Source organism: Platalea leucorodia (assembly GCF_965183815.1).
Source record: "Platalea leucorodia genome assembly, chromosome: 3".
In the NCBI taxonomy this organism is placed as follows: domain Eukaryota; kingdom Metazoa; phylum Chordata; class Aves; order Pelecaniformes; family Threskiornithidae; genus Platalea; species Platalea leucorodia.
In genome coordinates this window covers 4,472,766-4,488,427 of record NC_138825.1, presented here as the reverse complement: position 1 = coordinate 4,488,427, position 15,662 = coordinate 4,472,766, and the positions used below count along the sequence as shown (strand labels likewise).

The 15,662-nt window shown below is 37.0% G+C and overlaps 1 protein-coding gene across 20 annotated transcripts in view; it reads left to right on the top strand.

Annotated features, from left to right (window-relative positions):
- The window catches only part of USP34 (ubiquitin specific peptidase 34), a gene marked incomplete at its 3' end in the record, with an annotated part of 139,784 nt that overhangs the window by 115,201 nt on the left and 8,921 nt on the right, over positions 1-15,662 (top strand). For 19 of the 20 annotated variants that reach the window (XR_014227723.1, XM_082307410.1, XM_082307405.1 and 16 more), the window contains 12 exons: positions 376-461; positions 1,676-1,844; positions 1,929-2,003; positions 2,576-2,727; positions 3,150-3,198; positions 3,305-3,409; positions 3,533-3,577; positions 5,024-5,128; positions 7,622-7,769; positions 8,785-9,419; positions 10,921-11,078; positions 12,338-12,416. Coding sequence is in view for 19 of the 20 variants with exons in the window: in XM_082307410.1 (XP_082163536.1) it covers positions 376-461; positions 1,676-1,844; positions 1,929-2,003; positions 2,576-2,727; positions 3,150-3,198; positions 3,305-3,409; positions 3,533-3,577; positions 5,024-5,128; positions 7,622-7,769; positions 8,785-9,419; positions 10,921-11,078; positions 12,338-12,416 (1,806 nt within the window). The remainder of the gene's footprint in view (positions 1-375; positions 462-1,675; positions 1,845-1,928; positions 2,004-2,575; positions 2,728-3,149; positions 3,199-3,304; positions 3,410-3,532; positions 3,578-5,023; positions 5,129-7,621; positions 7,770-8,784; positions 9,420-10,920; positions 11,079-12,337; positions 12,417-15,662) is intronic. The other variant, XM_082307418.1, reaches the window with a different exon arrangement.

The following is a 15,662-nucleotide window of genomic DNA, read 5'->3' as shown; positions in this document are numbered from 1 at the left end:
AAAATAAAAAAAAAAAAATCTTGCCAAAAATATCTAAACATTTCAGATGATAGAGATAGAAGAAAAAATAATATTTATGAGCAGCAGTCTTCAGTCATGTATCAGTAGTGTACAGTGCACACCAATATTAAAAACTGGTTTTAGGGTTTCTCCATCAGATCTTTTTATAAAAACCAGGTTTGACTATTCTGTTAAAATACGATGTGTCAGTACACTAATAAACGGAATGTGGGCGTCTCAATCTCAGCTTTAATTTTGAATCACGTAGAGCTTGAAGTGGTACTTGGAGACAGAATATTCTTTGCTTAGAAAATATGTATTGACATACATGTAAAAGAATGAACATGTGGAGTTCATTTACTTATGCATTTGCAGATGTTCCAGCGTTTGTGTATTCATGTGATACAGAGGCTGAGGCCAGTGCATGCACATCTTTATCTCCAGCCAGGAATGGAAGACTGGTAAAATAATAACACCTGAAAACTTCTATTTATTACATGCATTACAGCAACCGCTTTTGTTTAATGAATTATTCAAAATGGTCTTGTAAACCTCAAATAGTACTGGTTTAGTTGTTCTTTATTATTCTACTCCAAATGCTCTGATTTATTTAAAAATATTATTGCGGTTGGAAAAGCCAGCGTCTGAAGATACATTGTTTGAAACATTTGTTCCCTTAGACTAGGTTTTCAGTATGGTCTGTCTTTTCGCTGCCCGTAATACGCTACAAGTGTAAATCTCACTACTTACACATGAGAATCTGATTGTAAATTGGATCCGGAGGCATACAGGTGCAATTTTAATTGGTACATCCAGTAAAAGAGGTTGGAGATGAGGATCTAGTCCTGTGTCATATAGCTAAATCACAGTTTTTGTCAAAACGGAGAAAAAAACCTATTGGGTTCTATTTTGTTCTGCTAATTATCAAGAAAACTGTGACTTTGTCTCCAATTATGAAATATTTGTTCTTTTTGATACATAATGAGAAGAAGAAAGTGGGGTTTTTTTCATCCCTTGGGTTAAGCTTGTGATCCTGATAATAACTTTTTTCCAGAGCAAAAGTGGCAGAGTTTGTAATAACTATACTGCCATAACAAAATTCAGGACACACAGATACAGTTTTCATAGCAAAAAATAGAATTTAATTTTTACAGTAAGGCTTCCAGAGAAAGGCTCTGTCGCTTGTTTTGTTCAGGGATAAGATCCAACTTTCAGTAGATGAATAAGGCTGAAAGTGCATGTTTTCTGCCTTGTCAGGATCCTGTAGATGTGTTTAGGAGACTGCCTTTCCTGAGTTCCACAGTATAATTAGCTGTAACAGCATTCTTTCCTGAAACTCGGGAAATCTGACATGCAAATCAAGAAGATGATTTTAAGTAGGAGATCCCCTAATACCGTTTTTTCTAAGAATTCTTTTCCTGACTAGAATCTTGATTCAGAATACTGATTTTATTAACCTTCCAACATTTTGAGTGACAGATGCTACCTTATGTTAAGCCATGTTGTTATCTAGGCTACCCTTGGCATAAGACAAAGTGTTAGAGATCTGGGTATGATAGTAGGACAGAGTAGAAAACCATAAGTTCTTCTCAACTTTTTTTTTTTTTTGAATGGTTCAGGATGATTTTATGCTCCATGTATGGTGTGAAAGACCTAAATTGGATTTTGTTTTCAGTTCGGATGACATGGATGGTCCTGTGGAAGACATTGGCAGTCGCTCTTGTGTAACACGCTTTGTGAAGACGCTCTTGTCAATTATGGAGCATGGTGTTAAGCCTCACAGTAAACATCTCACGGAATACTTTGCCTTTCTTTATGAATTTGCCAAAATGGGAGAAGAGGAGGTAAGTATAGCCATGTAGTTTTGGGAATTAGGTATGTACATGCATGTATGTATTTTCAAGTAATTCAATATCTACATATTTCAGAGCCAGTTCTTGCTTTCACTGCAAGCCATATCTACAATGGTGCATTTCTACATGGGAACTAAAGGACCTGAAAATGTAAGTTTGAATATCTTGCATAAAGAGAACTAGTCTTTCATATTTTACATATGGGATCATTAGAGTTGTGTCTCTTGAACCGTCTTTCAGCTGTTAAATTAAGATTGCTTCATTCATACAATTTTTTCAATGTTTAAGTGAATATAATATTTAAAAAAATATGCTGAATTGGCTATGCTATAAACCAGAGCTTTCTGTTCAGTATAGAAATAGATATTAAGCAGAAGCAATTAAAGTTACCCTGATTAATGGTAACAGTTGATTGCTTACTCCTATTGTACAACTTAAGCTTTTAAATGTACTTGCTTTTTTTGTTAAATAGACCACCTTATCAGGCTATGTAGTGTCTTCAACCAACCTAGCTTTTGCATTTGTAAATACAATTTAGCTTATGCAAAATGAATGCTTCAACATGAAAAGCAGGTGATTAGATAGTTACCTGGTTTGATTCATGCAAGTTTATTAAGTTGTTTTGAATAAAAGAGAGGACAGAATATATGCAAAACCATGTACAGGCTCTTCAAAATTAAAGCTCAAAATGTTCACGTTGAAGTTATATTTTTGTCTTTCAGCCACAGGTTGAAGTACTTTCTGAGGAGGAAGGGGAGGAAGAGGAGGAAGAGGAAGATATACTTTCCTTAGCAGAAGAAAAATACAGGCCTGCTGCACTTGAAAAGATGATTGCCCTGATTGCTCTTCTAGTTGAACAGTCTCGCTCAGAAAGGCAAGAGCTTCTGAAAAACCAAAGTAAATTCTAATCTAAGCTAGTTCAGAAATGAATTAGAGATTTTATGAGTTTGGGCTTTTTTTTGGTGTGCTTTTTTAACACCATAAATGAGCTTGTATGTGGGCCCATTATATTTTTAACCATTTAAAAGACAGATGTTTTGCCATTGTTGACCAAATAAAAGACTAAAGCTAAATCCTTGAACACATTCAGTTGCCCACATTTAGATTTCTTTTTTTTATTTGGTCTGTTTAAGTACAAAATATTTATTATTTTTGTTCAGTTTTATGTCAGTACCTTTATATTTCTCTTGTATGTTGTGATACTGAAGAATATAAACTAACACTCAGTCCTGTATTTCTCCTTAACCTTACTTAATAATCTCTGAAGTAAAACGGTAACTTTTTTTTGTATTTTAGGCATTTGACTTTGTCACAGAACGACATGGCAGCATTAACAGGAGGAAAGGTAATTCATTTAAATATGCCTGTATAAGCCTCAAAAAAAAATGCACATATATATGTGTACATATGGAATTGTAGACAGTATACTAATATCTTATTCTTTGTTGCAGGGTTTTCCTTTTTTGTTTCAACATATCCGTGATGGTATCAACATCAGGCAAACTTGCAATCTCATTTTCAGTTTGTGTCGGTACAATAATCGACTCGCAGAACATGTAAGTATCAGGAACTATAGCTGTTTGTTGAAAATCTTATCTAATAAGTGTAATGGGGTGATTTTTATTATTTTAACTGAATAAGCACAAGTCTAAGTGAGTTTTGTTTGTTTTGTTTTTAAGATTGTGTCCATGCTTTTCACATCTATAGCAAAGTTGACTCCTGAGGTATGTAAACGTACTACCTGTATGTTAAATAATTTGTATTAATATTTTTCTGTTTTTAAATTACTTAAATAATCCTTTGCTAATCAAAAATCTTGCATGGAAGATGATCCATGGAAGTTTTTGTGACATTAAATGAAGTCTAACTGCACTGTATATTAAGTTTTCGAAAGCAGAAATCTGGTATGCAGTTTAAGATGGAAGTTTTATTCAAAGCCAAATAACATATTTCTAGATTCTCCACCTATATGAATTAAAAAAAAAAAATTGGTAACAATAAAACGTGTATGCTAGAATAAGTGGAGATATGTAATTATCGTCTGGTTATTCAAGTTTTGGGGCACTATTTTGCAGTTCCGTGCATGCAAACACATTTCTCGGTCAGAATAAATTCCTGCCCTGGTAATAACAAAAATACTGAGGGTTCCAAATGGATTCCACATGAAAAATATATACAGAGTGGAGAAGTGTATGCTCACACAAGGACGTTCTTGTACGCTGCTGTCAGAAAAGAAAAAATAATCAGGAAAAATTGAGGGCATGTCTAGCAGAGGAGGCACGATCATGGTTGGAAAAGAAGCACATACTAAATCATTCTCATGACAGCTTTGCTTTGTGTGATAGAATGGGCACTATCAGATGACAGTCTACTTCCCTCCTATCATGCTAACATTTGCTCCATTTTTATGCTTTTTTTGCTTTGCACATATACACATGCACCAGAGAGATTTTTGGTGAGGTGCAAAATATATAATAATAGTAGTAAGCACTTTATTGAAGCATTGGTAAAAGCTGTGTGAGTCTTAGCAAACTTTACAAAAAAATAAAAATTCCTATTAGATCCGACATGTTAGAGTAGAAATGGTGGTGGTTTCGGAGGAAGACGGTATGCCAATAATAATGATGAGCGTAAAGCCTCAAAACGTGATGCTTTTGGATAAACTTTCAGGAGCCAAGTTACATGTTATGCAAATACATAAAAATAATAGCTTCTCTGAGACAGTGAAATCTTCTATGTACGTGACACAGGATAAATTGCTGAATTCTTCAAGGCTGCACAGCTCGATTCCCCCGCTGCCCCTTTGTTCAGAAGAATGTCTGACTGTGTCAGACAGTGTGTACTGTTATTTCCTTGTAACTGTAGACTTCTACTAGACTGATCCTATCTAGTATGATCATGTTGCCTTGCACTGGCTAAAAAAGTGGCTTAATTCTGCTGTATCCATATGTGGATACAGTAAAATGAAGGGGTGTGTGTATATATATATATGTGGATTATTTACAGATTAAATAATAAGGGATTAAAAGTCATATAAATGTTCATGTCAGAAGTTCATAGAAATAGGGTTTTATGCAAATGTTTGGGGTTTTTTTTTAAAGTCTCTGAAAAAAATTAGTGGATGAAATGAAATAGATCAAAATGGATATTTTTATTTTTATGCATTACAGGCAGCCAATCCTTTTTTCAAATTGCTGACCATGCTAATGGAATTTGCTGGTGGACCTCCAGGAATGCCACCCTTTGCTTCTTACATTCTGCAGAGGATATGGGAGGTACAACATGTAAAAGAATACAGACGCTAAATTGTCTTTCTCTTGTCCATTCTTTTATGTCTATGAACGGGTTTTACATTTAATTGTCATCCTTGCTGCATCAATTCATGATTTTTTTTTTTTTAATGACCATTTCTCTTCCAAATAAACAGCAACAGCTAATAGACATTTAAAAGTTCTGCTCTAACTTCTAATGTTATTTTAACAGCATTCTGGTTAGCGGGTATTTCAGTTAAACGTTACATTTTAGTTTAATGAGAAGTTAATTGATTCATAATAAGGGCCTAGAATGCTTCTTCTAGGCAAATTGCACTTATTTTTCTCAGTTATCCTTTTGCAAGGACTGTAAAACGTTTCAAGGCCCATCATTTTTTAGGGGCTTTTTGTCCATTTTGTGTTGGTTTTTGAATATTCGTTTGACATTTTTTTGTTCTCTGTAAAATACTCATTGACATTTTTAACCCATAAAATAGTGCTAAATTGAATGTAGTGGATAATCGCTGTGGTGCAGGACCATTCTTGCTTGCATTTCTAAAGCAAGAAAGAGACTTTTTAACCAAGTTGGCACAGGGATCAATTCCTTGATCTGAGCAGTAGAATAGGAATTAAAGCTTTCACTTCAACTAACTGCTCCTTGAGTTCTCAGTGCAATTTACTGTCTTTATGACTAAGAACAGCGTGTCCAGCCTGAAGACTGCTGAGGACAAGCTGTTGAACATTCATTCCCTTTAATACTTTTTAAAAAGCGGGGCTGGGGATTGTGAAAGATGATTACTGTGCAGAATTGAGACCTCTGGTGAAACACAAACCTGTCTTACCCACTGAAGCGCTGTGGGATAGCACGTGGATTGCTCTTCAAAAGTATTTTACTCCTGGTTAGGAGCAGTTACAGGATAGGAACCACTAGGTAATCTGGGAAAGCGTATACCAAGTGTTTGTTAGGTGTCTGATCTGAATATGAATTAGCTGTAACTGCTGCACCTCGGGTAAAGAGGGTTCAAACAGCGGATCTGAAGGTCAAAAATTACGTCTAGCTGCTTTCTGTATGCGGGGAAGCGGTAGGTTATGGATTTCTCTCAGCAATAAGGAAACCTTTCCAAGAGAGTTTTTGATAACACACAAGTTGCACCATGAAGTACGTGGGCTTTATGCTTCAGTCAGTAGCCACAAAGTTTATGTATGTAGTTTGTTAAGCAATCCTCTTTTTTATTTCCCTCCTTATTCTCAGTACACAAACCGAACATACAGAGGAAGCAAGTCGATGACAGGTTTCTGTCAGAAAGCCAAGCTTTTGGCAGCAGATGTCATCAGTTCAAGTCTCCGGTGTTGCCAGCATTATTATCCTTACCTTGTTGACACAGGTCTAGAGATAGAAATTGTGTAGGCAGGGATGAGAGGCCCAGTGGTTAATGCACAGACAGACACTTTTAGGGTGTAGAACCTACTTTTGACAGCCACTCCCGTTTCTGAAAGTTGTTAAAAAGTGATTGAGCGATGAAGACAGTGAACAATGATAGTCTCTTTCTCGGAGATACCCTCCAGCTCTTACGAAGGAAACTTGACAGATCAATTTGTCATTTCTGAAAAAGGGAGGAGATTGTTCTTAATGTGTTTCTTTTTAAATGGAGATTAAAATTTTAGAAGCAGAGTTTTGGTCATGTCAGCTGCTCATATTCTTCAGGTGGATTAGAGTAGTGGGGAACAGCTTCAGCAATTCAGTTACTGCCTGCGGTTCCTGCGATAGAGTTCCTTTTTCCTTGTCTGGGCACCTGGACCTCAAGGTAGAAAGAAAACAGTTTTTAAAAACTAGCAAATGAGCGAAGTACATTTATTGGCCTAATAATATGTCAACAAATTTTTAACTACACAGCACCGGCAAGGCACAGGAAGCTACATTTTCTCCTTGTTATCTGTAAGGCTTTGATAACTGTACAACAGCACTCCACAGGCTTTTCATTACCTTTGAAAAGAACTAGATGAATTTATTCCTTGAAATTACAGATTCATAAAAAACATAATAGCTACCCTCAGCATGAAGCTATATGAACATATTTGCATACCATTTATGTTCTTTTGATATAACTTGTATAAAAATACTGATTCAGTGTTAAGGTTTTGTGTTAGCTATTTAAAAAAAAGAAAAGATTTATTTGTTTATAAAGACAAGGTTGCTCCATTTTCTAGGTCATTTAACATTTAAACTCTTAAGTATCTCAGAATACGCAGAAAAGATATGTAGAGTAGCTTCCTGGACTTAGATTGAACTTTCAAAAGCTCTGAACAAGATTCAGAAGCACAAACCAGTGACATTTTAATAAGGGTTTTCGTTGTCTGCCAGAGCACCTCAGTCCTGTAGGTGCTTTGATAGCCCTATGTGATTTTGAAAAAATATTTTGACAGTCTTAATTGTTATTTTTAGGGTTTTTTTTAATACAATCGGTACATAGTGTCAAGGTTAAAGTATTCTTTTTGATTTTTCCACTCTTCTTTCAGGTCATTGAATACAACCCATCTCAGTGCCTGGATTGGCTGGCTGTGCAAACACCTCGAAACAAACTAGCTCACAGCTGGGTGCTGCAAAATATGGAAAACTGGGTTGAACGTTTCCTTCTGGCACACAACTACCCTAGAGTGAGAACTTGTAAGTTAATTGCAATTGAAGAAAATCATTCTTCTGTTGTAGCAAGTTACTCTGTGTGTGGTATTCCTGTCACAAATGAAATACATGCTTTTGTACTTGTCTTTTCTTCCTGTTCCAATTGTTTTAGGATTGCTGTATTTTAAAATATTAATACGACTCTGGTGCCTCATCAAGACATGCTACCTGGTTTTGATGAAAACCATGCTTTGATTTTGTAGCTTGAATGATACATTAGTAGGTTCTTTATCGTATGTGGTTAATCTACAAGATCCAGGAAAACCCAAAGGAAAGAAAAAAATAATCCAAGGGATTCTCAGTAGTTTCCATCACGTAGTTGTACTGTAGGTGGGAGTAGTACATGTTCTTCTTTCACCCATCACAGAGTAATCTTCAGTTGAGTCCTTTGAACTTGTGGATCAAGGAGAAGCAGCCTGTGCTTCTCCCCAACTCCAGGATGTCTTGGCTGTGTAGTTTGTTCTGCCAGGAATCACACTACCAGGCCCTTGCCAAGATCACGCTTTCAGCCTTTCCTGTGTCTAAATTTTCATATAAAGGAGATTCCACAGTAGCAGGCCACACTGCACTTTAATACATTTTCTGTGGTTGAGGGAGATGTGGAAACTGGAGGTACAGCTTTGCAACAGACTCCAGTTGTAAACGTCTCTAAAGAGGTAATGACATCTTGATGAAGCAGGATGCAATTTAGTCATAGCAAACATCTGGTTTTGTATTTCCAACATGGAGATGCATTGCGTTACAATAGTTAGAACCAAGCGGCAGACGGGAATACAGGGTGAAGAGGCCCAAAAGCAAATCTCAACACCACTTATAACACGCTAGTCTTAGCCGCTCTGATTTTTTTTTTCTCTCTAGTGTGAATGCAGCAATACCAGATTCTGTAAAATGCTTTGAAAGCTGTAAATGGACCACACAATGCAATTTACCTTCTGATTAAATGACTGTTAAGTGTGCGTGTCATCTTTCAAAGGTGTAACAGATTTGTTTTTATTTGAAGCCGCAGCCTATCTCTTGGTGTCGCTTATTCCAAGCAATTCCTTCCGTCAGATGTTCCGATCAACTCGCTCTTTGCACATCCCTACGCGCGATCTGCCTCTCAGTCCGGATACTACAGTAGTTCTTCATCAAGTCTACAATGTGCTTCTTGGCCTTCTTTCAAGAGCTAAGCTATATGTCGATGCTGCTGTTCATGGCACTACAAAACTTGTGCCCTACTTCAGTTTCATGACATACTGTTTGATCTCAAAAACTGAGAAACTCATGTTTTCTACTTACTTCATGGACTTATGGAACCTTTTCCAGCCTAAACTTTCTGAGCCGGCTATAGCCACCAACCACAACAAACAGGCTTTGCTGTCTTTTTGGTATAACGTGTGTGTCGACTGTCCGGAGAACGTACGCCTTATTGTACAGAATCCCGTGGTGACGAAGAACATTGCCTTCAATTACATCCTCGCAGACCATGACGATCAGGATGTGGTGCTCTTTAACCGCGGGATGCTGCCTGCCTACTATGGCATCCTGCGCCTCTGCTGTGAGCAGTCCCCTGCGTTCACCAGGCAGTTGGCTTCTCACCAGAATATCCAGTGGGCCTTCAAGAATCTCACGCCACATGCCAGTCAGTACCCAGGAGTAAGTAGACTGATACCAAAAAACACCATTTCCTTGTTAGTATTTCCTCTTACTGAACGTCTCTTTTAATGAAAGAGATGGAAAGACTTACTTAATGTATCCAGTGGTGAAAGTATTATATTTTGATTTCCTGGTATAAGTAATTAATAATCTGTTTAGATCCGATTACTGTACTTTGTGGGGGGATTGTTTTGGTGTTTTGGATTTTCTTCCTTGCTGTGTAGCAGTTGAAGAGCAGATTTTTTTTTTATGGAAGCAGACACTGGTGTTCCCACTGTTCTTCAACATTCTGCATGCCAGCCCAGTCGTTAAGAAACAGGGAATAGCCTTCAATGGTGGTCTCAAGCCAGCGCGTTGCATTCTCACACACCGAGTCGGAGGAATTCCCAGCGAGTTTCTTCTTTGCTTTCAGTTTCTGGAATAGGGCCAAGATTTAACCTGTTGCATTCAAACGGAGGATGGCCTGGTGTTCACCTTGGGAACACTTGTGCACCTTCTGCAGAACATTGGTACGCTGGGAGGTTGCGCTGTCTCTGCAACATGATGACAGTTGCAGTAGAGAGTAGATACTAGTTAAAATAGTCCATGTGTAATGGTGAAAAAACAGGCTTACACAGTTTTTTAAGAGGCAAAACATGCATTTTTGTATGATTATTTGATTATTCAGTGACTGTTGCTTTGGAGGTCCTTTATAGGTGTACGAGGACAGAAAGAATACAAAGATTTTCTTCACGATGTAGAGGAGGAGGATGCATGGAATCTTCTATGTTGAACTTCTGTCTAGTTTCTATCAGCTCATAGAGTAACTTTATCCTCTGACCCTCCCGGGAGTAGTCCTGCTGCTTTCATTGTTTGCATCTCCCCTCCGAAGTCTCAGTTTGTCTTGCTAGCGACTTCAGTCGCTCCGCTGTCTTCGGTGTTTGCCATGCATATGGGACTTCAGAGAGTTTCAGCACAAGCGGCTTTCTGAATTCTGTTACTTAGAATATAAATATTATCATCAGAGAACGTGCATGCCCACGCTGCAGAAGGTGACCCCACATTCCTCAAGGAAAGCCAGGAAGTTTTGTCACATGGATCAGGATTTCCAGAGTCTTCTCTCTCTCTCTCTCTTTCTGTAGCAATGAGCTGTGCTGTTAGGAGGCATCAAAACATCCATTTAAGGTTCATAAGGGTTATCTCAAATATCTGGGTCCCAACCCACGCAGTAAATAGTAAAGGCCAAAAGCAGACTGCATGGAAAATAGATAAGAAATAGCCACAACTTCTATGTCAAAATTCTACTTTTTAAGAACCGCTTAGTTTTAATTATTTAAGCTTAAAATGTTGTCCGCTGATTTTTATAACTTTGTTATAATGCCTAAAGCTGTATTCCCATCTGAATTTGCTTACACATACTTGTTCTGTATATTACTTAGTAGCAGTAATACGGTATAAGTAGTATCAATAAGAAGATATAACAGACTAAGAGAGACTAACCTAATATTTTTGTGTGTTTTAGGCAGTAGAAGAGCTGTTTAACCTCATGCAACTGTTTGTAGCTCAGAGACCAGACATGAGAGAGGAAGAGATAGAAGATATAAAGCAATTTAAGAAAACAACCATAAGCTGTTACCTGCGCTGCTTGGACGGACGGTCTTGTTGGACTACTTTAATAAGGTACGTTAGTAGTGACGTTGCAGTTTAATAATCTAATCGTGTCTGAATAAGAACTATATTTTACCAAATGTGAAGTACAATAAAAATTAGTGTTGTTACTTTGATATTCTTTTTGAAAAAGTTTTGTGGATACTTTTATTCAGAAGTGAGCAAACAGAAAGTTACAATTATCACTTTTTTTTTTCCAAAATCCATTTTTAGTGAATGTAATTTATTTTAGAATGTTTCATCATCTAAAAATTCAGAAACTAAGCAAATATTTTACAATAAACAGGTGTAAACCAAGATGCATATCGTCAGGGTTCAAAAAGAAACAGCATGATAAAACTGAATTAGTAGGGCCCTTGAAAAAAAACCTAAAAGCAAATCAATCAATGTTCTAATTCAGCATTTAAGCTGAAATTCCATTCGCAGCCTACCATGGTTAGTCTGGATTGGCAAAGCAGTAATTTCAGCTGCTGTTGCTGACATTGGTTATTCTTGGACAGAAATGGTTTTTTAGAAACATTGCCTGCGGGACAGCGTTTTATTGTATCGTATCTTCAAATAGTTTTTCATTTCTCGTCTATCGTAGTACTACATCTGAAAGCGTTGCTTGGGTATTTTCAGTGTACCTGTAAAAGGCCTGTGTACGGAGGTCAGGTATGGGGGTTTTAAATGCCAGCGGTGGGGCACTGAAACCCCCTTGTGAAAGGGGAAGACGGCCTGTGTCACCTGAAGGGATCACGTACGGTCATCTGTCACAGAGCGCAGCCAGGCTTTCCCAAACGCTCTGGAAGAATTGTTATGTTGAGAGGAACCATTCGTTAGCATAATCCTTTCTTTTCTGTTTTGCTGTAAGCATAAAATATTCTGATAGAAATGTTTTTATACATTTAAAAGTCCAAACGTTATGCTTAACTGAACCTACTTAAATGTATCATTTGACAAGCATAAACTTCTGTCTTTTGAAGTACGTTATTTCCCTCAGTTTTTAGCATTTTTGCAGACATTATTTGGGAAATATTTCTGTGAAGGTTGTTTATAAATTACTTTTGATACCATAAAGTTGACATAAAGGAAGTTGGCATCAGAGGCATTTTTAAATGAGAAAGTGGGGAAAAATGAAGAGAATAATTATGTTCTTTGAGGGTTTCTTTGTTCTTCTGTAATTATTTTCCAAAATGCAGCACAAGCATAACAATTTTAAGCATTTGTATGAATTATGAAAAGATGATATGTATTTTTCAGTGTTTTCAATGTTTGCATTTTTTTCCTAGTGCCTTCAGAATATTATTAGAATCTGATGAAGACAGACTTCTTGTTGTGTTTAATAGAGGATTGATTCTGATGACTGAGGTAAATGCTTTGTTATTTAATTATAATAAACTCCTCGCTTTCTTATGAAGTCATCACTTCCTTCCTTACAATGTGTTTGCTTTAAGTTGTTTTAATATGATATAATTTAAAATAAAGATAAGAAATACGTTGATTGAATACAGGCATACATGTAAAACCTTAAAATCTGAAGGATCATAGGAAAGACAAAAAAAGATTGAACAGCCATTTTGCGTGTCGAAACGCTAATGTAGGAGGTTAAGTGAGTAAATTGGAGGCAATAGAAATCTTAATACAAGATAAAGGTAACAGGTTAGTTGATAACAGTGATTTGGCAGGATAGCTATAAAAGGATGTAGCTTAAATAGGAAAGATGATCAAGAAATAAAAGGGTGATGTGTCATCTCGTATATCAAGGATAGATACGCTTGCTCCGAGGTTGATAATGGAGAGTAAATTAGGTCTACTGAAAAAGTTGCAACTAGCAAGACATGACGTGGGTAGTAAGAAGTCAGTCTTGGCTTTCTTCACATAGATACTTCCCCTGTCGTCTTTAATAAGATTTCTTTAGTAGTAAAAAGATGAGGGAAATGTTTGCCTGGTTCTTAGACAGAGCGTAAGCCACCAGCAGGTTATGTTGAGAGGAGCGAGTTTATGCTTCTTGGGGGTCATTCTCTTTATTACAGATCAGCTGTGAGTAAATGGCTGAGCATAGTCACACAATTATTACTAGTTAAGAAGTGTTAAGGCAGCAGGTTAAAATACAGAAATAAAGGATACTCAGATGCAATCATGATTAATATTTCCGAACACTTCTTGAGGCACTTCCGAGGCAATGCTCCCTGTGTTTCCTACCTATTGTGCTTTTGTTACCACGAAGGAGTGGTCTATGAGCACATAAACTGGATTTCTTTCCGATGAAACTAAACCTAAAGATGCATTTTGGAGCACATATAGTGTGTTCCAGTTGTAAATGGATATTTGGTCCATGAGACCAGACCAGAGTTAGCTCAAAACAGAGAGGAAAAAAAGAATAAACAACACAGCCCTGAAATGGGTGTGGTTTGGATGTCAGGCCCTGCCCACCAACAGTTTCACTCTACAGATCCGCTCGTAGTGTCCTGCAGTAATGTGGGAAAAGCCTAAAAGACGTTGCTGAAAAAGCTCTGCACTGTTAGTGGCTACTTCTTGAAGATGAGTGAGGTACCAGAAGACTGAAAAAAAGGGCACATACAGTGTCTATCTTTTTTTAAATTTTTTTTCTTTTGTTCTTCTTAAGTTTGGTAGAAGATCTTGGATTCTATTCAGCACTGCCATTCTTGAGTTGATGGCCGAGAATGTGTTTATTAAATATACTGGCAACGCAAAATGGAGAAAGACACTAGATCCTTTTGAGAACCAGAATAAACATCAAGATTGTCTAGATGTGTTGGAGAAAGTGTAAAAATAAGATGCAGTTCATTCTCGGCATATGGTGTATTCAGGGAGGGAAAATAAACTGGTAAAAAAACATGGTGCAAGACAAGTGGATAGGAGGTCAGTGTAGCTGGACGGTAAATGGGATACTGGAACAGAGCGCTTCAGAAGGTGTCAGCCAGCACAACTGGAGGTCGTCAGGAGGACTTTGAGCAAACATCTGTCAAGGATAGAAAGATATTTAGTCTGCCTTAAGGCACGTGGATGGATTGGATGATGCTTCGAGGTTGATTCCAACCCCATTTTTATATGCTTTATATAAAAAATTCTCTTTCAAAAATGTCATTAGTTTGTATCTTCTGGGACAAAGTGTGATAGAAAAAGCTGAAATTACAAAAACAGTTAGAAAAATAAAAATTAAGATACTGCAGTACTGTCTGAAAATTGAGTTTTCATAAGCTTGTTATAGATGTGAGCCTTTTGATTAACTGTAGTTAGTTAGCTAGCTTACATTCAGTAAACTTGGGCTAAAAAGTTAGGAACTGAGCTATAGCTTTATTCCTACATGAAACTCGTAAGTAGACTTAAGATACATACGTACATATGTATAAAAAGAACTTGTTTAACAGCTTTAGTTAACCCTGACCCATACTAACAATGGATAATTAAGTTTATAAAAAATGTGTAATACAAGACGCAACTTATCCTATGTAAAACGTTGCTAGAAATTAGATAAAATTAATGTTCAGCTTTTAACTGAGTTGCTTTACAGCTTGAAATTACCAGGCCTTGTATTTTCACTCGTTCACTGGAAGTGTTTTGCCTGGTGAAAAATATTGCATCAAGGAGTTGTCACATCCAGAAAAGTTTTCCACTTAGCAGGGTTGGCCACGTATCTTTTGTCTTCGCTAGAACAGAAAAATGGCATAGCGAGATTTTGCATTGTAGGGAAGGAGATTACTGGTTCTTTATCTTTCAAATATCCCAGCAGATTAAATATCTTTTCTTACATCTTGTGCTAGAATTTTTGCAGTTCAGAAATGAGTTGCTTTTCCTTCCCAATATTTCTATAAATCACAGATGCCTAGAAGGTATTTTAGTTATAAAAGGAGAAGTAATTCATCTGCTGTACAATCATATAGCATGTGTCCTTAAGCAGCATTTTGAAAAATGACTAGTATCCATATTAGTCGTATGGGTTTTCCCCAAATTCACATACCCGTGTCTGTCTTTATGCATCTCTAATAGCACTTTGTATGTTGGCACAGAAAGGTTGGGATTACAGATATATAAAAATACCGTGTCTTAAATTATGCTTTGCTTATTGGGGTTTAGATAAATGTTATGTGTGAAAACTTTGTAAGTATATTGAGCCGCTAATAGAAAGCTTTTACCTCGACAGCAAATGAAGGCTGTTTTTTACATGTCTCTCTCTATACGCTGTATTGGATCTGCTCACAAAAATGCTCGTTTCTTGAGCTGAGGTGGGTGGTAGCTACTGAGAGAGGGGTTATTGTTATAACAAATTTTACAAATGCAGTTTCCCTCTGGCATGCACATGAGAAGAGTTGAATATGACTTTAGTTGTTGGGTTAGGGGAGAAGAACAAAAATCAGCCTTTTGGCCAAAGGCAAGTTTAAGTTTAACCCCCCCTACAAAACCAGCTGTTGTTCATCGGTACCAGAACTAGCTGTCCAGGTCAACAGTTGCATTTGGTTGTTACAGAAGATACCTCATTGTTCATCTGTTCGCTCTCTTTCCTTCTCTCTTTGTGTCCCTTTCCCCTGCCCCCTTCTTTATTTTTTTTTTTTTTTTAATCTTTTAGTAAATATACCGATTTTGTATACAGTT